At 37.0% G+C, this 26,727-nt stretch overlaps 1 protein-coding gene and 1 long non-coding RNA gene across 2 annotated transcripts; both read right to left on the reverse strand.

The window, feature by feature from the left end:
* On the reverse strand, positions 1-26,663 carry si:ch211-106n13.3 (vWFA and Collagen domain-containing protein). Its single transcript, XM_043264506.1, has 30 exons — positions 24,835-26,663; positions 24,361-24,483; positions 23,425-23,988; positions 22,719-22,884; positions 22,355-22,580; positions 21,990-22,163; positions 21,765-21,842; positions 21,533-21,544; positions 21,358-21,441; positions 21,209-21,262; positions 21,076-21,129; positions 20,949-21,002; positions 20,820-20,864; positions 20,667-20,720; positions 20,521-20,574; positions 20,353-20,397; positions 16,066-16,119; positions 13,737-13,781; positions 13,417-13,470; positions 13,071-13,124; positions 12,832-12,885; positions 11,656-11,727; positions 10,958-10,993; positions 9,983-10,027; positions 9,519-9,551; positions 7,718-7,864; positions 7,583-7,637; positions 1,267-1,458; positions 1,103-1,180; positions 1-1,017 (listed from the first exon to the last, which is right to left on the reverse strand). The coding sequence occupies exons 2-30, from the start codon at positions 24,443-24,445 to the stop codon at positions 827-829; spliced, it is 2,859 nt and encodes a 952-aa protein (XP_043120441.1). The 5' UTR covers positions 24,446-24,483; positions 24,835-26,663; the 3' UTR covers positions 1-826.
* On the reverse strand, positions 3,398-5,866 carry LOC122323021. Its single transcript, XR_006246933.1, has 3 exons — positions 5,570-5,866; positions 5,292-5,393; positions 3,398-3,855 (listed from the first exon to the last, which is right to left on the reverse strand). It is a non-coding gene; the product is annotated as an uncharacterized LOC122323021 (long non-coding RNA).
* Positions 26,664-26,727: the final 64 nt, after the last annotated feature.

The following is a 26,727-nucleotide window of genomic DNA, read 5'->3' on the forward strand; positions in this document are numbered from 1 at the left end:
AATTCCAAATGGCAGCTGCACAAATGAAATGATCAGTAAAAATGCGCATTAATGAAAAGTAATATAAACAGGAAACATTAAATAATAAATAGATGTTAATTGGTGCTCTTTGCACAAATCTATTCAGTCAAAAATAGACATGACAAAACTACACTACTAAAATTACTGCTAAAAACCTACAAGACAAATTCTCAAACAATGAAAAGTATAATTAAATAATAACAATAGTAGTAAAAATGTTCCTATAAAAACTAACAAATAGCCCTTGAGCAGAAGTATTGTCAAATTTGAACAAACGTTCAAAGTATAGCCCGTAGTAATTGCTTCACATCCTGTACAGAGGTAGCTTGCCTAGGGCAGTGCAGTGGACACAGTATAGCAATTTTTCTTCAAAGGAACAATTCATCAAAAAATAGAAAATGAAATTTGTCACAGAACACAGGAGAATCAAAGATGTATGTACAGTACGTGAACATGCGTGACGTTTGAAAGCATTTTTACCAAGTATTGATACATTTTTTTGTCTGTTTCTTGCACAAAGGCTTCAAAAAACTTGGAATATAATGCAAGAGTTCAACTGACCGCTTTTTGGGGTTCCTAGTGAAAAGGGCAGCCAAGACATGCATCGAAATAAATCAAAAACATGGCTTCCTGATTTAACACATTCAACACAAGATTCTCAAACAGAAAAAAACATCACATATTTAAAGTCAAGATCTTCGTTCTTTAGAGGTTATGAGTTCTTGAGGTCAAGGCTGAGCACCAGAAAGGTCCATCTGAGACAGAAAAGACTGGACAGAATCAGTACGATCCCACTGTCCTGATGCTAAAAGTTAGGTCCTTTCCTGAAAGGATCATCCCGAAAACCGTATGCTTGATAACACGAGGACAGGTCACAAACCCCCATGGGTCCTGGAGGCCCCCGTTTGCCTGGGGTACCAGGAGCGCCAGGTTTCCCTGGTAACCCAGAAGGCCCAGGATATCCCTCACCGTCATCGCCACGTGGGCCCTGCAAACCTGTGGAAGAGAAAATTACTTCTGAACGTGCTTACAAAATGACAAAAAAAACAGTAAATGAGATTATCATCAGTTGTTTTTATACCTGCCTGACCAGGTGGACCTGGCAACCCCATTTCACCCTGTCCTTTAGCACCTTTCAAGCCCACTGGGCCAATATCACCTGTAAGAAAAACATAAAAGCACAATTTTCTCTTTAGTCACTTTAAAGCTGAAATAAACTGTAAAACAGATTGACTTGATCCTCACCTTTTACCCCCTCAGGTCCCCTCCTCCCTGGAGGTCCTGGATATCCTGTAGACCCTGCCCTGCCGGGATACCCTGGGGGTCCAGATGGGCCAGTTGGGCCTGGGGGACCTGGATCGCCTGGCGGTCCTTGCTGGGTTTCACAGTGTTGGCAGCTGCTTTGGCCCATGACCTGCAGGAGCTGTGGCAGCTGGCCTGTTGAAGGAACATTCAGTATAGTGAATTCAACCTATTAGACTGGTATGTGGTACTAGGAGTGGTAATATCTAAAAAAAATAAAATAAAATTGTACATATATTGAAATGAAAAAATGTTTTTGGCTAGCCAAATAAAAAAGTGAAAATAAAAAGTTTTTATCTTATTTACTGCAGTAACCCTGATGATTTTGATCAGAGTAAAAAAACGCAGTGTCAATTTTTTACATAAAGTATCAGTTTTAACACTCTCCCAGTGATGTCTTTGCAGTGGAGATCCAGACCCCCATAACTCCCCCGGTCAAAATGGGTGACCAGTTATCCCCCAGGCAGAGGCAAGAGCTGCGAGAATTTCTGTGGCGGCACCGTGAGGTAAATGTTGAACCTAGTTATCGAGGAGTCCCAGAGTGCTTGGTCACGCACCATTGTCTTAGTGCCAAAGCCTGATGGAAGTACACGGTTCTGTAATGACTACAGAAAGCTGAATGAGATTTCCAGGTTTGACACTTACCCAATGCCAAGAATAGATGAGCTGATTGAAAGATTGGGTCCTGCACGCTTTATCACAACCCTTGACTTGACCAAAGGCTATTGGCAAGTACCTCTAACTCCTCAAGCCAAACCAAAGACAGCCTTTTCCACTCCGGATGGGGCTTTTCAATACCAGGTTCTTCCCTTCGGGGTCCATGAGGCTCCCGCAACCTTTCAAAGGTTCATGGATAGAGTCCTTTGACCCCACCAACACTATTCTGCAGCATACTTGGATGACATTGTTGTCTACAGCAGAAGTTGGGAGGAACATCTTCACCAACTGGAGGCAGTCCTACAGGCATTTTGGGCAGCCACCCTAACAGCAAATGCCTCCAAGTGTTCACTAGCCCAAGAGGAGGCCAACTACCTGGGGTATACTGTTGGAAGAGGAAATGTGAAACCACAATCCAAGAAGGTTGACTCTATACTTTCCTGGCTCCAGCCCCAAACCAAGAAGCAAGTAAGTACTTCCTTAAGCTTGTCAGCTACTACCGACCCTTTATCCCTAGTTTTGCCACAAAAGCAGCCCTCTTAACTGAGCTGACCCACAAGTGCCACCCAAACCAGGTAAACTGGACTAAGGAAGCAGAGCAGGCTTTCACCAACCTAAAGCAGGCTCTCTGTGGTGAACCTATCCTGCAAGCCCCAGATTTCAATAAACCCTTCATCTTACAAACAGATGCCTCTGAAGTTGGAGTGGGAGCAGTGCTGTCCCAGCTACAAAATGGTATGGAACACCCTGTCATGTATATTAGCCGTAAGCTACTTCCAAATGAGAGAAACTATGCAACCATAGAAAAAGAGTGTCTTGCCATAAAATGGGCTGTTGAGAAATTTAGATAATTAATTGTTGGGGCGAAAGTTTATATTAGTAACTGATCATGCCCCGCTCAAATAGATGTCTCAAAACGGGGAAAATGCATTAATCACTCGTTGGTTTCTTCAGTTGCAGGACTCCCAATTTGAGGTAGAACACCGTGCCGGCAATTCTCATGCAAATGCGAATGGAATGTCTAGAAGACATGACGGCTGTGGTACATGCGCTCCAGGGGGCCTGGAGCTGGAAAGAGGGGTATGTGGTGGCCAGGAAGAGTACTGGTCCCCCCACAAGGCGGCCTGAGCACTTTCAGCACCATGGAGAACCCTGTCAGGGCAAGCCATAAGAATGGGGTCACCAAGTAATCAGGACCAAGGATAGCTCCCACACAGGTGTTCATCCTTGCTTCGCTAATAGGGAGCCTCAGCTGCAGGCTGTTGGGTGCAATCAGGAACCACCACATAAGAGAATGGAGAAGCCTCAGTAGAGAAGGGCAGAGGGGCAGAGGGGCAGAGGCCGAACCCGAACCCGAACCCGAACCCGAACCCGAACCCGAACCCGGAACCCCGGAACCCCGGAACCCCTGCACCACAGAAGTGCAGTGTGGCCGTGAGTAGCCTGGACATATTCTGTCTTCCCCTCAGTGAAATTGATTTGCTGCCCAGAGACCAGCCCGCAAAGAAGGAACAGCTTTAGTTATGGTTTCCCTCTCCCTCACCTTATTACAAAATAATAAGTTCTGTTCCGCCTAAACCTGCCTGCTGTATTTCCTGAGTGGACAACCTGAGCTAACCTCACCAAATTTGGTGGTCAGGGGCTTACAGGTGCAAAATAAAAATGTGGTGTTAATGTACAAGATCACATATAAAATCAAGCATCTTCAGACAGATGTATAAATTTTGACGTTTATTTAACAACTTTAAAGCACATACCAGATGTGTAAGGGTTAAATAATCAGTCACATTCAGTAAGTGTTGTCGGAAACATAAAATACATAAAATCATTAAATCAATGATCATCTCCTCTGTGCAATCAATGAGTTCTTCTTGCCTGCAGATCAAAGACAAAAATAACAATTAATGTCAGGTCTCCAATTTTTTTTTATTGATATTACTCTTTCATATACAACACATCTGGCAATATTTTTAGGCAGACATATTGTCAAGCGATCGACTCTCTTCAGAAAATTTGGACTAAACCGCTCTATTAATTTGGATGACTATTATGATCTCTTTATGATTACTTTTTTTATAATTTGAAAAGAAAATACAGCTATATTAAAACTTAAGTTTGGACATCTGAAAATATTTAGGACATTATTTATCCCAAAAAAGCATACCATGCATTAAAAAAGTAGCTGCATGCTCTGCTCAGTTGCACTGAAGGAAACTGAAAGACTGATGGATTTAGTTTAATTTACTTTTAACCCATTTTCACAATGCACAAAAACTCGATGGTAGCGGGTTTCATGATGCAGATATGACAGCATAACAAACATGAATTTCATGCGCTGAAAACAAGCATCGTACAAATTATGCAATTCATACTTAAGCCTATATTATATTCTGTTATAATTATACAATAATGTAATATTTTGTATTTGTAACTTAGTTTTATTGTACATTTTACATTTTTTTTAAATTAATTTCAACAATTTTACAGATGCTGCATATCTTTAGTCTTTGACTGCGTCCACTGCATCCAACATTTTATTTCACTGACCCCCCTAACTTGGAAACTTAAAGATAATTTCAAGTTTCCCACTCATAACATTTGTGGCATTTATGTGCTTTCAACTCATGACTTGAACACATCATATGGTTTATGGTTCATGACATTGCAACACAGAGTAGGCCAGGGCTATTCATTTAGTTTCATTTGAGGGCTGATTGTTGAATTTAAATTTTGCTGAGGGCCAAGAGAGTTGGTGGCAATCCTGATCTCTTTCTGAGGGGCCTACAAAATTAGAAATTAAATTTAAATGCATATTCAGCAGTAAAATTAACTAATATGATCAACACCAACATCTATACAGGGCTAACATTAGTGCTGTCTGTGAATTGATTAAAATAAGTAATTAATTAATTGGAAATTATAAATATGTTAATATGCGGTTATAATTTTACACTAAACCTCCAAATTAATGCAGAAACAATATAAAAATTGTATATTTTTAAATGTGTACAATTGCCTCTTTTTACTAAGTAGCCTAGTATTTTTATAATGATAATTTTATAATATAATACTGCTGTTGATGTTTCTATTAAATGCATTTCCCCTCAATTTTAGCCACTAATTATAGCAAATCAACGTTACAGTACAATTGAAACATTTAATAGAATAAGGCCAATTGAATAGCCCTGGAGTAGGTTAATGCATCATGAAAATTAAATTGTTAACAGTGAATGTTTAACATATTTAACGTTTCAAAGTATAGAAATTGGTAATGCCACATTCAATGATTTAAAAAACAAATATAAATTTACCATTTGACAAGATAGCTCCTCTGAGTAGAAAACCCTGTTCAAATGTGGCTGCTTCAGATTCGTAGTAAAACCAGGCCTCGGTGAGGATGGAGGTGAGAGGATCTGTTAACGAACCAAAACGAAAGAAGCTAAAAGTATATACATAACATAAATTGTAAGCCCATTCCAATATATATATATATCCACCATATATATCCACCAACCATATTTTGAGTAAATTATGAACAAAAAGTATTTGTCCTGTGCAATTGTATTAAGAGAAAAGCAATCCAACTTACCGCTTTGGTGGCACGAAGATAAAATTGCGCCATCGCTCAACGATGCAGCAGTTCTTGAAGAGAGTCAGATCATTTTTTACACTTTTACACAAAAATTACTCCATGTAACAACGCTGAACAAGAACATGTTTAACGCTGTAGATTGTTAATTCAACTCTTTGGGAATGAATAACTTTTAATGCTTTTAATTACACTTCTGATTTTACTGTGAACTCTTCCTCATTTACATGAAGTTTTAAATAAAATAAGAGATGTTGAGGGCACAAGTTAAAATAAGAAACACGATGTCAGCTTACTTCTCCATGTTTTAGCTTATTTTAAACCTTTTTGTCTTGTAAGGATAAAAGAACCTCAGATACTCAGATACAACGCAGACATAAAGACATCCTCAAGACACGCCACAGAGTGAAGGTGTAGGAAACTACCTTTCCATTTCATTCTTTCTAAAACCCCTCCACCCATCTTTCCTTCTACTCAGCTTGCTACATGAAAATGCCAATGTGAGTGAACTACTAGTCATGTCTAGTATCATTTGAAATGACTGGCACAACGGTCTTATTTCTAAGATTAAAGGTAACAAAGATTTCAAGATTTCATAGATATTTTACTTATTGCAATGGGTGTGCCCTCTCCAAGGGTCATTCCATGTAAATTACCTTCGGTTCCCATTGAGGTGTAAAGTACCCAAGTCTGACACCTGGGTTAATGCATATTTCAGTTCTTGATACTTTCCTTCATATGGGGCGCATGTGCCATCTTGGTTTGGTATTTTAAGGGAATGTAGCAAATGGGTCAGGGACGATTCTGTAACCAGAAAGCTCGTAGTATGAAGTGTTTCTCTACACTATGTATTTCTTAAGGTCTGGTGTGCACATTTTACCTTTAGATTAGTCTCTGACGACTTGATGTTTTGTATTAATAAGATTTGATGTGTTTGAATTGGCATAATACATATTTACTTGACTGGAATGAATGAGTGAATAATAACTAGAATAAACTAATCCAAAATATCAAAATACTAATTAGAAATAGACAGACAACCAATTTGTATTTCAACCTAAAATTCGAGGTCATAATAAAATGGAGTCAGATTTGAGTTTAACCTAAAACTGAATAACACTACGAGCTGAAGAAACAAAACACAAAGGAAACCATCCACCATTGGATGCCTTCCTTGGGCCAATTTGTGGACCTTACAGTCTAATATGAATGAACACACTACACACCCGTATATGCAGTTGCTAGATACAATGCTATTGATGTTATTTCATAGTTGGTCAGTTGTTGCATCATGCATCTCATTCTCACATAAATTATTAATCAAACAGAGCAACATAATGTAGAAATGCTGCTCATTATTTTGCAGTGAAAACCATTATCCCTTACAGTATACAAGCATCAAGTATATAATTTGTGTCGATTTTGTAGACTTTTTAGGAGTGTAGAGGGGATGGTGTAACATTTGTGACAGCATTAGCAGTTTAAAAAATAGCTGTATCCTGGCTTAACAAATGCATTTCACAATCGCATTTATATTTTTCCTCTTTTTGAGAGAGAACTGAAAGTTACACTAGAAGCTACTATATTCCAGATGCGTGCAGCTATATGACAATTAGGCACATATACGTAAGCCATTTTTAAGCAAAATAGAAAATACGTAGGTCTTTTTAAGCAAAATAGAAAAAAATCTAAGATGCAAAAAGCATATTAGGACAAAGGAACATATCTCAAAGGTTATAGAGTTTTACATTTTCAGAAGATTTCCTCATTGTACAAGTCACAGACATGGTTGTGGGTGTGTTGCTAAGGTGTTTTCAGCATTTTTGGTTGCTACAGTTTCATGTTAAAAATAAGAAGGATGAGTTATGTGACTGCATTTAATACTTATTGCTAGAGGTTTGATCAAATTCTAACCTCAAATATGGGCAAACATTGCTTTAGCATGCATTATCTTTGTTTTGTCATTCATCTTAACCTCACTCAATTTATTTGCCATTGAAATAAGACACTTACTCTGCATCACAGAGGCACAGATCTTCATCAGCTGCTCTTCTGAAGGAGCTTTGCCCTGTAACAGTGTGTTTGTTTGAGCACGGCCATCATTGTCATCATGCGTGCCCCAGAAATGCTCATAAGCATCACACTCACTGGTTTCCCTGGGTATCCTGGAAGTCCTGGCTGCCCTGGTAAACCGTCTAGACCAGGAAAGCCTTGAGATCCAGGTGGCCCTGATGGACCCACATCTCCTTTTTTCCCATCAGTCCCTCTGCTACCCGGCTCCCCTGCTACTCCTGGCTGAAAAGGAGTGAAATTTGGAGACCAGTGTTAAATTTTGTGATTAAAAGTTTAGTGGAACACAACTGGCATTTACAAAATAGGGCGAACTGGTTTTATATTTAATTCTTTTCTTTAATTCAGACATGACCTGACGCTGAATCTATGTAATATGAATCCCTCCCTGCCAGTGAAACCCGCCACAGTGACTCATCTTCTAAATACGCTTGTGATTCTATTAATAAATGACACTGAAGCTGAGTTCGACTCCAACCACAACCTTAACATTTCTAAAAGAAATTTACAAAAATCTAAAGTATATCTATCAAGAAAAATTAAAAAACAAGTTTAACTTTTAAACCAAACTCCAATGCTATTCAGGCCCTTAACAGAACCACCAAACTGGCAAATTACTAATCAATCAAGCAATTAAAAGAAAGAAAGCACATTAGATAGACCACTTAAAAAATTGTAAACATCAGGGATGTGTGCGTATCATGGATGCAGAAAACGCAGGAGAGTCAGCAGTGAGACAATTACACGAACATGGTACTAAATATTTATTCAAATATTAGGCTATAGAATATTTTGATTAGGTATTATTTTCATTTAAATTGATGTTAGTGAGTGGGATACGTCTAACAGATTTGTTTGCCATACCACCTTGTCAATGGGTAAACAATGAAACGAATTGGCCAATCATCTAGTGGCCAGAGATGTGACCCTGCCTGTGAAAAGTCCCCGGTTAAAGTCACATAATCTAATTCTGAGATAAAGAAAATGTTTTTTTGTGTTTATTTCTGCAAATGATAGATTATATCAGTGGGCTTGAGACAAAGTTCTCTAATTTTAATTTTTAACATAATAAATTCTAAAATAAATAACTTTATTGACACTACATTTTATTATTTTGTGAGAAAAAGCTTCCAGATAGTTTGCCTCCTAAATACAGATTCCAATCATCTTTGAGTTCACACCTGATCTCATATCAATAGATCCAGAAACGTATTATCTATCAAACTGACCTGAATGTAAATTCACGAGTGCTAGGAAAGGCAAGAAAACTGCGACTTTAGCCAGGTTACGATTTCTGTATAGATCATTTCGTGGCATCACCGGAACTTCCAGAACAGCTTATTTGTTCTGTTACTCAACATTTTGCCAAGATAGTGTCTTTAGAAACCTCAATTTATGTGTGTGGTTGGAGTCTACCTGCATGTCTGTATGTTTATTTTGCTCTTTGTAGTAGATTAAAGATTGTTAAAAGCTATACTTTTGGGCGCTCATTTCCTGCAATCACAATGTGACATTTTTGCTTTTATCATTTAAATTATTAAAATTTTATTGTATCTTCTCTTGTTACTCATTTACTTTATTATTGTGTTGTAATTATATTCTATTTTACACATACTTAAAATGCTTTGGAGAACTATTCACGTCGCGGTTACAGAATGAATAACATCGAGTGATGTGAAAAAAAAAAAGGTTTCGTTTATGAAAGAGGTGCAAACAAGATCTTAGGATGCTGACAGACTGCGTATGTTTGGCTCAAAACATTGAAGTTTGTTTTACTTTCTTGCTAAGTAACCAAAAGAGCTTTAGATTCTGACTCACCAGAAAATGGTTAACAACTAACATTGACAACGGTAGTTAAGTTTTAAGAGTAGCTTTGTACCTCTCCTTTGTTCCCTTTCAGGCCTGGTTCACCCTGTTAAGAATAGAAGATTACAATGTGAAGTGCGATTTGAATATACTGACATTTTGTTAAAACACATTTAGGCATTGATATTTTTATTTTTGACAGCAGTCTTGATTTGCTGCTCAAGAAACATCTATTTATCAGGATTCTTTGATGAACAGAAAGTTGAAAAGAACAGCATTTATCTGAAATGGAAATCTTTTGTAACATTACCAATGTCTGTTATGTTGCTTTTTAGCAATTTTAAGCATTCTTGCTGAACGGAATCTGAATAATACATATGATTCTAGATATGATTTGGGTTTCCCCTACAAAGTAAGACTGCGAGATGTTTTTTTCTATCGCACAAGCACTGCAGGCCAAGCTGGGTTTCAGAGTTTAATGTGTAAGTATACTTGCATTAGAAACACCACTAATGAAGCATAAAGTCTGTTACATACATGTTTTCCAGAGATTCCGGGTTCTCCTTGGTTTCCTTTCTCACCCTAGAAAGAGAGATGCAATAACATAGTCATAGTCATTTCTTTTGTTTTTGCTTGATTGTGCCTATCTATGATCTACACCAGCATTAAAGAGTTCACACAAAAAGGAAAATTAGGCTGTGTTTTATTTGTTTTTGAAGCATCCTAGGTATGTATGATATTGTTCTTTCAGATTAATCCAATTGGAGTTATATTAAAAACTGTCCAGAGCACTCCAAGCCTTTCCATGGGACTAAACATGTGTTTGCTGTTTACTCTTTGGAAGATGTTAAATAAACTATGCACAACCGAAACAAAAAACCCTCTTACATGACTCTGGGGGACGAATAAAGGCCTCTTGTGGCGAATGCATGCATTTTTGTAAACTAAATATCCATATTTCAATTATAATAAACACTTCCGCTGACTGTGGTTAGAGTAAACAGTCCCGGGGGATGATGTAAACACATTTAGCAGAAGTGAGAAAAATATCATATTTATCTGAACAAAACTGCACAGATTCACTACAGAGGGCCTTTATTCATTATTACATTTACACACACTTTACTTAACATGTTTTGGACTGTTAAAGGGAATCACCCCCCTACTGCAATGGCAGAGCTTAGAAGTGCCAGGACAATTTTAATATAAAAATTTTAAGAATTGGATTCGCCTGAAAGAAGAAAGTCACATACACCTAGCATGCTTCAAAGGTGAGTAAAACTTTTGCGTTAACTAGCAGCCTGGACCAGTTGGTATGCTGTGTGGCACTTTATTTTCTTTTTGATCTTGAAAGATGAATAAAAACATTTGTGTTCATCTATCATAGGCTGTAATTTTGCATAGCACGTTAACACCTTTTTTTACTTCCTCTTTTCATGTTAACACACAAAGTGAAGAGACATAAGAAATCAAATGTCAAAGGCAAAGCTAATCACTGAGATGTCACGCTACCTGACTTCCCTTTGGCCCAGAAGATCCTGAGTCACCCTGCAAATAACAAGCGTAAGAGCATTGGCCTTATATAATAATTCATTAAAGTTCACAAAAGTACAGTACAGAGGTCACATTAACTAAAATTAGTCATTCAGCCTATTGTGTTTTCCTAATTAAGAAAAAAAGCACAAATTTCTGGAATGATTAATGTGATGATGTTAATTAAATCAAGTTAAAGTTGATATTGTTAATTAAATCATAGTAAGGGTAGGAAGAGGGAAAAAAGAAAGAATACTGTGAGTTTGACTGAATTTGGGATGTCAATGCCATATTAAAGTCAGCGTGAAATGCATGTTTTGGTAGTTTTATTAATCATAACTGAATCTTCCGGTAAAAACCACAGACTTTGTGTAACATTCAGTATGCGGCACTCCAATAATTTATTCTGCTCAAACCACAAATGCAACATCCACATCTCAAATTTACACAACTGATGTACAGAACCAATTCATTGACCTACAGTTTTTTCTTTTTCTATTATGATTATTTGTAATACAACCTATTGTTTAAATGGCATCCATTGTCATTTCATTTTCATTGAACCCTCTAAAGCAGGGGTGCCCAAACTTTGCAGGACAGTCCATTGCCAGGACACCCCTGCTCTAGAGCAACACAGACGCTAAATCAGGTTAGGTTTAGGTTGAAGATAGACATACCTTATAACCTTTAAACCCTGGTAGACCTCTAATGCCAGGGGGACCTTGAATGCCGTGCTCTCCATCTGAACCCTGTGGATACATGCATGCACCCCCACTAGTATAAGACTCAGCATAATTAGTTTTCTTGTGCAATATCACTATTCTACTTAAAGACAGGTATCATTTAGCAAATTCAACATCACTTATAGACACTTCTCACTGAATAAATACACAGTCTGTTTTTGTCTTTATAAAGCTTTGTCCCAAAATTAATAATCATTAGTAAGCAGTTGATAAATGCAGCTATAAATGCATTGTTCTTGATGTATAAGCATCTGTTATAAAAGAGATTTAAAGGCTCAGTTATCTTCCTACCAAAAAAATAATAATAAACAAACACAACACACAGATACAGAATGCAGAAATAAGTATTTTAAGGTTCAAAAAATGAAACTGTACAGCTGCAAACTTGAATTTTTATTTAGTGTTTTTTTTTTGCTGACATTTATTTTTCATTATTTTTATCTATTTTATTTTTAAGTGTACAGATGTAAAGTATAACTTTTTTCATCTTATGTTCTGTATCCCTCTGTGTTGTGTTTAACTTTTAAATGCTTTACAAGATATAAATCCTCACTTTAGATGAGCTCATCAAAATAGACGATTGGCAACTACTAAATGTTATATAACTACCTGACCTAATCATTGATTAAAGCAAGAATATGTGTTAACAAGGCATTTATTAACACACTGAGCAACTACTTCCATGTTTCTAAGTAATATGATTTACACATTTATACTTTTTTAATCATTTACTTGTTAAAAAAGTATAAATACAATTATTAAACATTATAGATATGCTCAAGAGCAAAACATTTATAACTGTTTGCTAATGCTTATTAACTTTTCACGCTCTCGAAAAGTCTCTTAGGCCTAAATAAAAAACCTTCCTCTCATACCTATTTTTTCATAAGCATTTGGCTTGTTAACTGTCAGCCTTCAAGCAGTGTAACTTATGTAAAGTGAATTAAAGGTTTCTGAACATTATGACTTGATGGAGGCTTAATATAGCGTCTGTTATTCAAAGTTATTTCCTGAAGATGACTGAGGAAGCGGCAGGTATGTCACTGAAAGAGATAATATCGTATTTTCAGACCTTTATGTCTGGAAATCCCCCTCCCCTCGCTCACTCACTTTAGCACCAGGTGGTCCAGGGAGCCCATCCTGTCCACGAAAGCCAGAATTCCCCTGTCAACAAATAAAGGTTTCACTCCATGTCAATAAAATGCTAAGATGTGATATAAAAGAAAAATGCCAATTTTTTTCTTTAATTATATATATATATATATATATATATATATGTATACATATATATATATATATATATATATATATATATATATATAAAATAAACTACAACTGGGATGACTTACTTTTGGACCTGGAGGACCTTCTATGCCTGGTGGGCCAATTGGGCCTAGGGGTCCCTAGAATCAAAGACATTTTGTGTTCTTTTTTCGTAGTCCATGACAGTTTTAATGTGCAATAAGAAAGTCATTTGCAGGTAAATTTCACAGAAAGTTGAAACACATTGGTACCACATTAACCTGGTAACATTAACCAATTACGTGAGTTTGAGCTGCACTTCACCTTGAAAAATAAATCATTTAAAATTATTTAATAGAAACCTGATTTAGTTCATGAAAAAATACATGGCATTTAGAAGCCTTGATAATCAACCAAAATAGTTACTGCATGTAAAATTATGAGATATTGTACCTGCTGTCCTGTTGGTCCAGTAAAACCTGCTGGTCCTGGCATCCCACGCTCACCCTGTCAAAACAATTTTTTTTATAAAAAAAAGCACAAAAGCTGTGACAAAATCAATACTCTGTAAATGACTGCTGTCAGAGTGGATAAGAAGTCTCTTTTGCTTGCTGAAGCTGCGTTTACTTTTACTGCACTTCTTTTTAGAAGTCTTCAGTGTCACATAATGTCTCAAAAATAAATTTAATATGCTGATTTGCTGCTTAAGAAACATATGATATTTTATTATATTTAATCATTTGTATATTTTTTTGATTAATCTGGGTTCTTACTTGGGGTCCTGCAGGGCCTATCTCTCCAGGAAGCCCCCGCATACCCTAAAGAAAAACACAAGAAGTATTCATAAAGTTGTTTATAGTTTAGGCAATACAGTTTTACATTCCAAGATTCCATTCTTTCTATCTGTACAAATTTGGTAGGGTGATTGAAATACACAACTACAAAAAGGATCCAGTCTAAAACACAGGCTTAACATGCTGGCAGCACCTTTTACTGCCACTACTGCATGTTTACTTACCAAGCGCTGCCTTTCTGTAGCATTGCCAAGCCACACTGTAACCCATCCAATGTACTGGCAAGGATGTATTCTTTCATTAGAGCAGTTTACTTGACAGTTTATGGTGAAAGATAAAAGAGAGGCATAAATCACCACACCTATAAGCCTCCACAGCTGATGCATCCCGTTTCCTACATCAGATTTCAGGGATCCCATAATTTTGTACATTTTTCTTTCAAATGAGCCAGTTTGACTGGCCATAAACAGGAAGTACAGCCCAGGAAGCACAGAAATGAATGAGTGTAAAAGTGTTCAATCAAACAGCAAATGTTCCACTGCAAAGTTTCCGCGCGGTGCATGCGGCAGTAGACATAAAAGAGATTGCAGAGAAAGACAGAAGGAAACCGTCTGAACTCTAGTGAGTGCACAAGAGCATTTATTGACATTGGTTACTAGAAATATCGCTGTCTCCACCTGCTCTGTGTGCACGCATTAGCCAAATAAAATGGTTCTGCAGGAAAGAACGAGAAACGAGAACACTCAGAGGTTGACCACAACCTCAGAAAGAAGGAGGGGTGTATTAGCTGTTATATTAATCACACGACACTAGACAGATGTCAGCTGAAAAGTTTCCATAGGGCTGTTCTCGGCATCTGGCCTTGGAAATGAGAAGAACTGTGTGCTTGCCAAAACGCTACCCCACTTACTATGTTTCACATATATCAAACTAAGCCAAGAATATCTAAATATTTACACTGAGGCCTAAACCACATCACTTCAAGTCATTAGCTGAAATAGAAATGAAAACTGACTTCATTTGAAAGCATAAACAATTTGAAGTCACTTTAAATTAGCTTTGGATTGAAACCATCTAACAACACTCCTCATGTTGAAATATACAGCTGCAAGATAAAAAATAGGGCTAGGTTCAAATCACTGACCGGAAGAGTGAGCAGAGTGCAGAGGAACTGTGTGACAAGTTATGCTCTTCTAACAAAGCAGCTGCTAATAAAAGAATGCAGTATCAGAAATTATGATCTCATTCTCCAGAAGTAACACTCTTGCAACCCACAATCATGAAACTTTGCAGATCATCACCAGTAACTTTCATGCTCTTCCTGCCCAGCTCATGTGCAAGATACAAGTTAAGATGAGAACAAAAACATCAAAGACCTCCATTGCATCTTTTAGTTTAAAGAACAATCTAAAAAGAAATCTTTTTTCATTTAAAACCAGTGCTAAAAACGTGAAAGAACATTATAATTAAGTATTAAGTGAAACATACATTTTTGTTAACTAGTCTATTCATTCTGCGGCATTTTGAAATAATACTGACTAAGGCCTTCTCTGTTGCTATAAAGAAGCGCCTTCCTTCCTCATAGTCAGAGTTGCAGTTTGCATGTGCGTGATTGGTAATGAAGCAGGATGATTTTAAACAACATCTAGAGAATAAACAGAGCTGATGTTGACTATATACGTGCATCATCTGCTACTCTACCTCTCAGTGATGTATTCTGGGATTGGTAAACACTGTGGTTTCATCATTTCCAAATCTAGTTAGAAGTTAGAAGCACGCCACAAATATGTGGGGCTCCCAACAACCTTTTGACAAGGCCCCTTCCACCAGAAAAATCACTCAATAAACTCTAAATAGTGCACTTTCACTATGACACAGTCAATCTCATAACATAAATATGAATTCTAAATATAATAGAATATAATTCTAAAAAATATATATATATATATATATATATATCATAAATCAACATTAATATTATGCTAATGCGTGATTTAAATGTTTCAACGTGGTGACGACCAGAAAAGACCATACAAGAGAGTTTGAAATAAGTAATGCAAATGAAATGCAACATTTCTATAATGGAGTGCAAAACCTTTACAGAGAAGCAGTTGATAAATTAAAAAAATAAATCTGAGCTAGAATTGTATTGGTTTGTGACATTGATGCATTACCAATCAAACTGGATGAACTATATTTTCAAAGCAACTGAAGTTTTTAAATGAAGCCCTAAGAACTAAAACCGAGGTGAAAAAAAGAAAAACAAAACAAACAATAAGGACACATAAGATGAAAAAAACGAACTCACAGGGATTCCTGGTTGTCCATCTGAAGCTGCCGCACCAACACCTCCTTTCTCTCCCTAAATAAAAACAAAAATGGTTAGAAGAACACAGAATCGCTTCAGAATCAAAAGAAGAAAACTATCACAAAATGACAGATTTTTCTAATTGGAATAATTCACACATTTTTTAGAAACAGGGCGAATGTGGTAAGCTATCACTTTGCCTTAAATAATCATAGTACATTCCACTAATTGCAGATATAATTAGAGTTTTGCAGTTCCAATTTGGGTTACATTTTTTACATACTAATTACATAAGGAGAAATTAAGCGCTGAAAAGTTAAATATGCACACATCTTAATTGTAAAGTAAGTATGAAATTTGAGACAGTCTGTCATTAAAATCTAAACATGTTACACCCAACTGTAAAGGGAGCTTATCTAAAGACTTTTTTGCACTTTCTGAAGTACTAAATTACAAGCCATACACATGTGGGAATGCTGGTAAGAGATGTCCTCCTTTTTCCCGAGATGCTGGGCTGTGGCTGGCCATCATGTGAATTCAAAAATAGCGTGTTTCTGGTTACATGTGCATGTAATTTGTGTATGGGGAAACACACCTGATAAAAAATATGTAACATCTGACATTTTGCATGGGGCATGGGATGTGTTCAGAAAACACACTGCTGTACCACACTGCCATATGAAGGCAAAAAGTGTAACTACACATTTAAAATTGCACAAAATTACACATCTTAGGCAATTATTTAAAAAGGAAAAAAAGGGTATGGACACCGATATTTAAATATAGGCTGGGGAAAAAATTAAGACACTTTTCTATTTCTAGTAGTAGTTTTGGCTTTGTAGGGTAGCAGACTAGTATTACACAAGCAGTATGCATACCGTACATTTTGTGAACTCTACATGTGTTTGATTTTTGTATGCTTCCAGTAGCCATGCAAATAATAAAAATTGAACCATCATTATGTTTTCCAGTCACTTTCACTTGAAGAGGATTTTTCCCCCTTAATGAAAATACTATAATCTTATTACATGGCACAAAAATTTGTCAATTAACATGTTTTTGTAGTGAACTTATGCAGCCTCAGTGTTTGGGTGAATATTACTAAAATTATTCACAAATTTCACTTAAAAGCCATACATAAAATCTGTACATAATATGAATACACTCCTAAATAAAGTGATGACTCCTTGAAGGACTCATGGGAAATACATTCAGATAAATGAAGTCTACTAATCACTTTTTTTTAAAACGAATTACAAAACTAATTAGAAAAAATAAAAATCTACAAGCAATTTTTTTAAAGGACTTGTAATTTTTGACAGAAACACTAAATTAGGTAAATTGGTAAGTTGGTTTAAAAAATGAATAACAATGTGTTTTATTTCTGAGATTATATTATTTTTTTCTGAATTTAACCTACAATGTGAGGTCATGCAATAAAGTAACATATTTTACTATATATATATATATATATATATATATATATATATATATATATATATATATATATATATATATATATATATACATACATAAAAACTGTATAAAATGTTTATTTCCCAGTAGTTCTCTTACTCTTATTTCTCATTTTCATTCCTTAAATACATGCACATATAAACTTTACCCTAAAACGCTGACATTTGAAAAGACCTCACACAAAGCATGCTTTTGAAACATGACAAACAATAATTGTACCTTATACCGTCGCTCTGCAATTATATCCAGGAGAAACCAATTAAAAGGAATTTATGAGATTCCACATGACTTTTATCTCATTTAACCTATTGGTGGCAGTTTTTTGAGCATGCACTGAACGTTTGATTCAGGTGAAGCGTAAGTAATGACCCATTTCAGTTCAAATAAACTTATAATCAACATAGTTGATCACAAGTTGTTCTTGGGTTTTTGGGTCTGTGTGTTTCAGTGTCTTTTAACAGTCCATATGCATGTATGTCAGCATGTCGTGATTAAAGGCTGTTTCCAGGGTTGGCGGCACCACTTGTGCTGCAGGAAACCCACCCTTACAAAAGAGCTCTCTTCTGGCACACCACATTAAACCGAGTTTTGGTTAACTAATCATCCCTTAGTGGTCTGAGGAAACCTGGTGTTACCGCTAAAGCGAGCAATTCTGTCTCAGATCCAAAGGCTGAGACTTAATAACGTAAACTAGCAAACATGATAATACTGATCCTGTCCAGTTCAATTTTCACTTAAGTTGCATGCATATGCCAGCTATGGCCTTCTACGAATGTGTAAGCATACAATCGGAAGACAGTTTCTTATCAAAGTGCTAAAATACACAACAATGAGTTTACAAAGCTTACACAAATTCGCAAACACGAATCTATAACCAAGGCACGCTTTAAACAAGTTGATACGATAGTTGTCTGATGCATTACACATGTAAAGTAAAACCTAAAAGAATCACATGATTTGAATGTTTTCTTACAATAACACTGCTTAAAGATGTGCAAAGAGATTTGCATCATCATTTTTTATAAGTTGGATCATTTCAGTGAACATAACCAAACGTGTTTCCGATGTTTTAAAGGTTATTTTATAGCTATGTGGAACAAAATCTAAATGTCACATCTTTCGAACCAAGCCACATCCAAACCTGAACAAACATCAAGTGCCCGCCAAGAGGCAAATCAAAGCCCCGTACTGATAAACAGGCTTGATTTAATGGGGCAGTAAATGGCAGGGCGGCACTAATTTGCAGAGAACGGGCGGCACACAGATGCTGAGACAGATGCAGTAGCCTGAAAATAGATTGGAGTGACAGGCGTCCAATTTATGTCTAAAAAAACTGCAGTTATTTGTGCCTAAGCACAATCATAATAATAAATATTACTTATACAAAATGTACATGTATATACAAAAACTGCGATCAGACATCATAGATCTCAATATGAGCTCAAACAGTTCTCATCAAGTTATATAAACGAACGCATCAACACCACTAACAGTTCATTTGTTTTTCTATTTTCTTATCTCTCAAGACACTCAAAGAGAAATATCTGAGACAAAGTTGATCAATAGTAAAAATAGTAAAAATTTCTGAAAACTAGGAAGTCTCTTTAGCTTTAAAAGTGCAACACCTGAGCACTAAAGATCTCTGGGTTGTACACTAGTAGTGCACAATATTCATCAAATGTGTTTTAAATATTCATGGTGGCATTCCCAAATGTTATTGCTAGGTGCTACTTTATTTTTACAAAGTGTCAACATCCTGCTGAAAATGAGCTTTGCCACGATACACAAACTTCATAAAGCAACATTCATCTATTATTTATCATCATACCACAGTATAACTACACTAACGCTAAACCTTAGCTCATGTAATATGTAACCAGCACATAGTAATTTGGCTGGCATGTGACCTTATATTCATCTAGAGCAGAGAGCAGCTCACGATGCGTACTGTGTCATTGGCCCATCATAATCTGGGTGTTTAAGTCGCTATACATAGACCTTTGGGCAAGACTACAGTCTGCTGCTGGCAAAAAGCTAAGAAAAATGTTCGAGAGACGGATAAAAAGGACAACAAGGCCACAAATATGCCCTTGTGCTTAAAATAATCCAGGACTTTCTCATGTGAGAGGATGTCTGATCGTATCCCTAACACATCTGATGGTTTACACCCTGTGCTGCTTTAAATACTTCAAAAATTTTGGGTGTGAAGTTGAAACAGCTTAGGGTTGCCTGTCTGTGATGTATGCAAGAACAGAAAAAAACAACTCCGCATATTCATGAACTTCAACAACAAGACAGAAGTCATCAAAATCACTCAAAAAAACTTTGTGAGGAACAGGACAAATATTAACAAGTGGGTTTTTTCTTAAAAATATATATCACAACAAATTGCATTTTTTGTGATATTGGCACAGGATGTGAATTCATTCTCATGCACAGCCGGCAGAAAACAAGCAGTGCTGACAAAAAATGGCAAGGTTTTGATGGATAATAACATTTCCTTTCTATGGAACCAAAGCCAGTGATTTACAAAACATCTACGCTTTCTCAAATCAACTGACATTTACCTTAAAAGCATAGAGATTTAAGATGAATTTATGATGGACTCATCACAGTAAAGTGGGCTTATGCTTGAATCAAGACAAAATGTTTTCCAATGGGCTAAGAAATATCTTAATCCAAATCTTGTTTTTCCTACACTGTTGGCATATATTTTTCTTTTTATTTAAGCATAAACTCACTTAACATGGACAAATTCTTGTATGTATGTGTAGTTTGTTAGTTTGTACGTCAGTCTGAAATCTGTCTTACCTTAGGACCAGCAAGTCCAGGTAGACCAGGTTTCCCAGGTTCACCCTGCAGAGAAATGAGAATTAATTGAAGACTTTTTTCATTTTAAAAAAGAATACTGTAACATGAGATAAAAACCAATGCACAGTATGAACATTTGTAAGCAGATGCTAAAAGTAGAATTCTTACATTCATTCCAGGTATTCCAGGTGGTCCCATTTCCCCTCGTTCTCCTGGGATTCCCTGTAAATTGACAATAGTTTGCATAAGCAAAGAAAATTTTTGCCAATAATTTCTCATTTGCAATATATTTAATAAGATTTATTGTTTCTTACCTTACTTCCTTGAATTCCCAAGTCATCTAAATCCATTCTGGAAAAGCCAGTGCCCTAAAAGAGATTTTAAGCAAATGATTTCACGATCATTGTAGTTTTTGCTTACTAAAGAGAAACTTTTTGCACGAAAAATGTGAGAAGTTTGAGACTCACCATTGGTCCTGAAGGCCCTGGTGGCCCTGGTGGTCCCATTTCACCCTATTAAAAGATTGGGGGAAGAATTATGCAAGCCAATATGTATTTCTAATTTCAACGACAATGACAATCTGAAAATCTACATACTTTGGGTCCTTCCAGCCCTCGCTCCCCCTTTTGTCCCAGTTCACCTGCTTCACCCTATAAATAGAAGAACGAAATAATGATGCAAAGCTTTACCGTTATTAGAAAATATTCTTGATGTTTTACTGACTTTTTGTCCGTCTCGACCAAGCTCTCCAGAAGCTCCCTTTTCTCCTGGCTTCCCCTGGTGAACAAACAGATCATGGTGATTATACAAGTTCAACCCTTATGATGAACGGCACTAATAATTCTGTTGTACTTACAGGTTTACCATCAGGACCAGGAGGCCCTTCTCTGCCTTTCTCACCTCTGAAGCCCTGCATTGAAACAATGAGTTAAATATGTGTTTTAACGTGTATTTTCAGATCTCCAAAACAAGCAAAAGACCTATAGTTTAAAAATAATGTCTCACCATAGGCCCAGGTAGACCAGGCAGACCAGGTTTACCACTAGGACAATCGCAACCTTCCACAGCAGGAGAGCGATCCGAAGGACACTGGAAATAGGACACATTGCACATAAACCCAACCATTCACCAATCAAATTAAATATTTTAAAAAGCAAGAATAGTAATGCTGGTAACTTACCCTGTCATCATCCTGCAAGAAAAAGAGAGTTTTAGTGGGAAGGAAATCACTGGATTCAGATAACATGATTTACACAAGATGGATTTATTCCTGTATCAACATTCCTGTTGGTCCTAGAACTACATTCCTTTTTCTAAAACCTTTATGCTAAATTGAAACATGCTGGTTGACACAAACTAGCTTCTGATGGTGAACAACTTGGCTATCAAGACCAGCAGCAATTCGGTCTTACCACTGAGTAAATTTCACATGCTGTCTCACGCTCGCTTTGCTGGGGGTCACAGTAGATCCGTAACTTCTGCAGCATTATCTGATCAAGAAACAAAGAGCACAACAGAAATTTTATGATGTGGAACAATACTGTGGTAGCAAATGATCAGTCTTCCAAGTTTCACTTTGTTTAAACTTGTGATCAGGTAAGAGTCGAAAAGAGCAATGAAACATTGGAATCACTCACAGGTACTGTAGTCTCAATATTAATTTTCTTGGCGACTTGAGTCTTTCCGTTAATGTAGATGGGAACAACCGGATCTAGAAGCTGCTCCTCCACGTATGTGCCATCTATGAAACAAGTGATGCGTTTGGGCTTCACCAGGAACTTCAGCTGATGCCAATCCGTGTCAAAGAGCCTCTACAGGGACATAAATATTAGCAAAAGACATAAACACATACACATTGATATTCTTACACATTAGACATTTTAAAAATAGGTATATTGGATGCAATCATTCTAATCTTGCGTATTAACACAGATATTGTGAAATGGGATGCAGCCAATGTTTTTTTAATTAGATTTAAAAGTGATATAAAAAATTCTGAGACCTTGATGCCTCGGTCATTAAATATGACGCTTTGCTCTTTCTTCAGAGTGCTGGTGCAGGTGAAGGTGACTGATTTGTCTGCTCCGTTCACAGTCACCGCCATCTGCTTAACCCCGTCCTGAGATAACACTCTTAACAGGTCAAACTTCATCCAGTGAGCTGGGTTCTTCAAGCGCAGAGTGGCCACGAACACAAAAACTGGTGGAAGGCCTTCTGGAAAGATCTCTCTGTAAGGAACATCAGTTGGAGGTCAAAGTAGGCTGAATTTTCCAACCACAACAAGTTACATAAGTCCAACACTTCAACATGTGCAAGAACACGAACTAGGGAGTGCGTATTAAGAACTATAGATGTGGTAAAATCACCTGGTGTTGTGAGTGATATTCATACGAGGGCTGAGCTGTGACGCTCTCTCTGATATCAAAGAGCCCTGAACCTTCTGAGCCACCTGCTCGATCTTCATCAGGCTCATTAAATCAAAGCCCTTCTGATCATTCACCGTCCCGGGGATCCGCGTCGGACACACCGATTCTGTGAATGAGAGAACATAACTGCTCAGTTCACAAAGCTTCAGTTGCACTTAAGCTGTTATGTGACGCTTTGAATCAAAGTGCCTTTAGATTACCAGAAAACAAGTCTGTATGTCTGTTTTCTGATTTATTTAGATCTATTTAAAATCTCAGTTGTTTCCTAGACAGTAATGAGATGAAATAGAAAGCAAATGAAAACTTAAATTCGAAAGAGATCTCAACACCATGCTTTTATTTTCCAAGACACCAAAGTTTGCATTCGAAAGAGAGATCTTATTAGATGTGAAGATACAAACATTACATGTAAACACACACCAAATCTGAACTGCTATCCACATTAATCTTTGTTTGACTCATTTGCATGGATTTCAGCAATAAAGAAGAAATAGTGTTAGCATCACTTAATATTGCTTAATCATGACCAATGATGATAAACAGTTTATTTTCAGGATTAAACAGATGAATTGGGCCTCAAAGTTTACATCCATTTAAAGTCAGTGGTCCTAGAGAAAAATATGCTCCATAGTTTAGCACTACTCACCCTCACACAGTTTCTGCTCCATCAGGTCCCATATGCTGGCAATGGATTTATAATCCTCCACGTGTAGCACGTAAGTCGAAGATGGCTTGTTGGCCACAGACACCAACTCGGTGTTAGTGATCTCATTTCCTACACCGACTGCAAACAGAACAATATTCTGTGCCCTGGCCTCCATGGCAGCATCCTCGACGTCATCCTGCGAACGCCCATCGGTGAGAACCACAGCAATGCGGTTTCTGGAAGACTGAAGTGTGCGGTTAGGCATCCCGAAGACGTGGTCTGTGGTGAATTTGATGGCGCGGCCGGTCCGTGTGTTGCCCCCCAGGTATGAGATGGAGGAGATGGCCTCAGTGAGTTCCTGGCTGTTCTCATGCTTTCCCAGAGGAATCTCCAGTCGAGGGGTGTCGCTGTACTGGACAACTGCTACCTGAGTGTGCCTGGTGCTCACGTCAAAGCCACTGGTGATGTTGATGAGCCAACGCTTGGCTGTTTCAAAATTAGGGACACCCAAGCTCGAGGAGCCATCGACGATGAACGCAAGGTCATTGGGAGTTGTGCTGCAACCTGCAAGCCCAGGAAAACATTTGCACATAGGGTCCCACTCACAGACCAAGCTGAGTTACATTTCTTGAATTCAAATATAGAATAAACCCAGGTACATTTGGACACTTTTTGCCTGGCATCTAATCTATATGCTTGAAATACACAAGAATGAAGTATTATCTCAATTGTATTCCTTTACATTTATGCATTTGGCACATGCGCTAATTCTAAAGAGATTTACATTTGCTTTTAAGGTTTTACCAGTTCATGCATTTCCTAAAAATTAAACCTTGGCATTGCAAGTGCCATGATCTGTTTGAGCTATAGGAATGTCTATAAACCATTTAAACCATTTGACTAATATATTATAGAGTACAAGAATAAGTTACAAACCAGCTTGAGTGTCCTCTTGCTGGAATCCACTGATGTGTGGCAACAAAACACAAACAATCAGTGAGGAAAACATCCATGTCCACATGGTTTGGCAACAAGAAGCCAAGCAGCACTTAAAAATGCCTACATGGGACAAAAAAAAACACATTTTGTAATCTGCCTACACATTTAAATATATCATACATAATTACTGCATATTTAGTTATTTACTTATTATTAGAATTCTAAATGAACACATACAAAAAAGGTACTTTAGCAGAACCATGATTCAATGAACAAATGATAATGCCATGGTATTTTGATAGTTATTTTAACAAATGCATCTAAAACATGCTGTTTCCCTAATTACACATGGCCCTCAACATAAAAACCCTGTCCCTTAGAAAAGTTTCATTTAAAAAAAAACATCAATTATTCCAATAAACAAGTAGAGTAAAGAAAAAAACCCACTAAAATAAATAACGTTTCTCTCACCAGCGACGTAAATCCTGGGGATCCACTGGTTTAAACACCAACACGTCGCAACCAACACGTTACAGGACAAGAGCTAAAAATGCTCTCATCACTGACATGAATTACAGTCCAGTGCTACAGAAGCAGAGTGCAGATGGCGAGATACAACCAAAGACTATTTTATATGTGCACCCACAGTGACGTACAGCCTTTCCTGGGCAGAATGAAAGAGCGACGGGCATCAGAGAGAGGGAGGAGTACGGGTTTAACCCTCCACAAAACCATCTTCAAAGCAAGTCAAGCCAAATGGCTCCGAGCCTCCAATCCCAAGGCCCATTCCACAAATAGCGCAGTCCAAAACGTCTTTATTTTCTCTTCTGTCATGCATTGAGTTATTTAGAAGAGTCCATTGACATTACATTAACATCTTGTCTGTGCAATGTCTTTTGTGCGACAGTGAAGACTATGCCTTTATTCTTCCAGTAGCACAGAGTTTGTTTCCATCCGTTTAGGCCAGATACTTAAACACAGATGTTGGTGCTTTTTACTGAATCCTAATACTGTGAAATAACCCCTTGGGGACCACCATCGTTCTCCATTGGCATGTTTATGAATAAAACGATGTTTAGAGAGAAAGTAACACATCCAACCACATTAGTACCCCGAGGAAGGAATAACCTGTGAGTTTTCTCTGTATATATTTATACACCACAGACTTGAACACATATCCGCTGTTCAAACACATTTATATATTAGCACAGCTATTCTGGATCAAAGGTGGGCTCCTCCAGGTACCAGAGGAATCACACTAGACCAAAATAGAGGAGACGTAAACAAGTCAAGCGAAGCATGCAAGTTTAGTTTAATGGTGTGTAGTGTTTTTAATATGATGTAATGACGCTGAAATACAATGCTTTTGTTGTGTGGAGGATGTGGGGTGGAAAGGCTATGGGAATAAAGGCAGCGTGCATCACATGAATTAATTTTTTTCTGCTTTTTCCAATATATGAAAGGAAATGGTGGTATTGGGGAGGTTGGTTAGGATATTTGCTGAACTTTAACAAGTTCTTGATAGCTTAGTGAAACAGAGTACTTGTTGAAATATACACATCATGTCACGGCTATACAATGTCGCCATCTGCTGGATATAATGGCCTTTAAACCGCCCCTCTTGAATGCTTGCTTTCTTAAATTCAGGTTTGGGGAACATCTAGTGGTCCATGCTGGTACTTTAATCAGTTCAAAAATTAAAAAAAAAAAATGTTCCCCTTAATTTTTTTTACTCAAAATAACTAAAAAGAAAAACTTACACTCACACTAGACTGAATGCTTCATCTTGTCATTACGCCATTATTTGAAGGCCAACATTAACTCACCATTTGTTTCTTCGGGGGTTTTCGATTTATGAGTGAAACAAGCTTGTGGTTTAAATAGTTTGAAGTCATTTGATGCCGCTGGACTACAATGGTTGTTAGAGTCGTCAAACACTAACTCACACCCTTCATTGTAGGCAATATTACATTCTTTATTTAGCAGGTTGTTAGGAAGTTATCTGTAATCATTTGTTATGTATTGAGCGTTTTAAGTCAAGTGTATAAACAGCATCGTAACAAAACACTTAAAAGTGAGTCGAGGTCAAATTAATTATGCATCAGTGAGCTCAGGCCAAAATGTACCAATATAATTAGTCGGAAGAACTATTTTATTGTTGCTGTTTTTTTTTAATTGTCATATATTAATGTAATTAAATAAACTATATCATATTCTTAGAACGGTCATTTTTATATAACGTAAAAGGCCACTCGAGTATATGATTATAGCACCGTAATATATTTCGTGCCATATTATTTTTTTCGTATTTTATTACATTCATAATTAATGTACTCGTCTGTTTTTATTTGTATGTTTTGTCAG

Source organism: Puntigrus tetrazona, chromosome 2, assembly GCF_018831695.1.
Source record: "Puntigrus tetrazona isolate hp1 chromosome 2, ASM1883169v1, whole genome shotgun sequence".
In the NCBI taxonomy this organism is placed as follows: Eukaryota; Metazoa; Chordata; class Actinopteri; order Cypriniformes; family Cyprinidae; genus Puntigrus; species Puntigrus tetrazona.

What these genes read in the sequence shown, in the direction of transcription:
- si:ch211-106n13.3 (XM_043264506.1), bottom strand. Translation starts at nt 24,445, where the DNA reads ATGTGGACATGGATGTTTTCCTCACTGATTGTTTGTGTTTTGTTGCCA. An exon ending in ATATTGAGACTACAGTACCT is followed by an intron (nt 21,843 to 21,989) that starts GTGAGTGATTCC and finishes TTTCTTGATCAG; the next exon opens with ATAATGCTGCAGAAGTTACG. An exon ending in CTGGACCACCTGGTGCTAAA is followed by an intron (nt 11,728 to 12,831) that starts GTGAGTGAGCGA and finishes ATGTATCCACAG; the next exon opens with GGTTCAGATGGAGAGCACGG.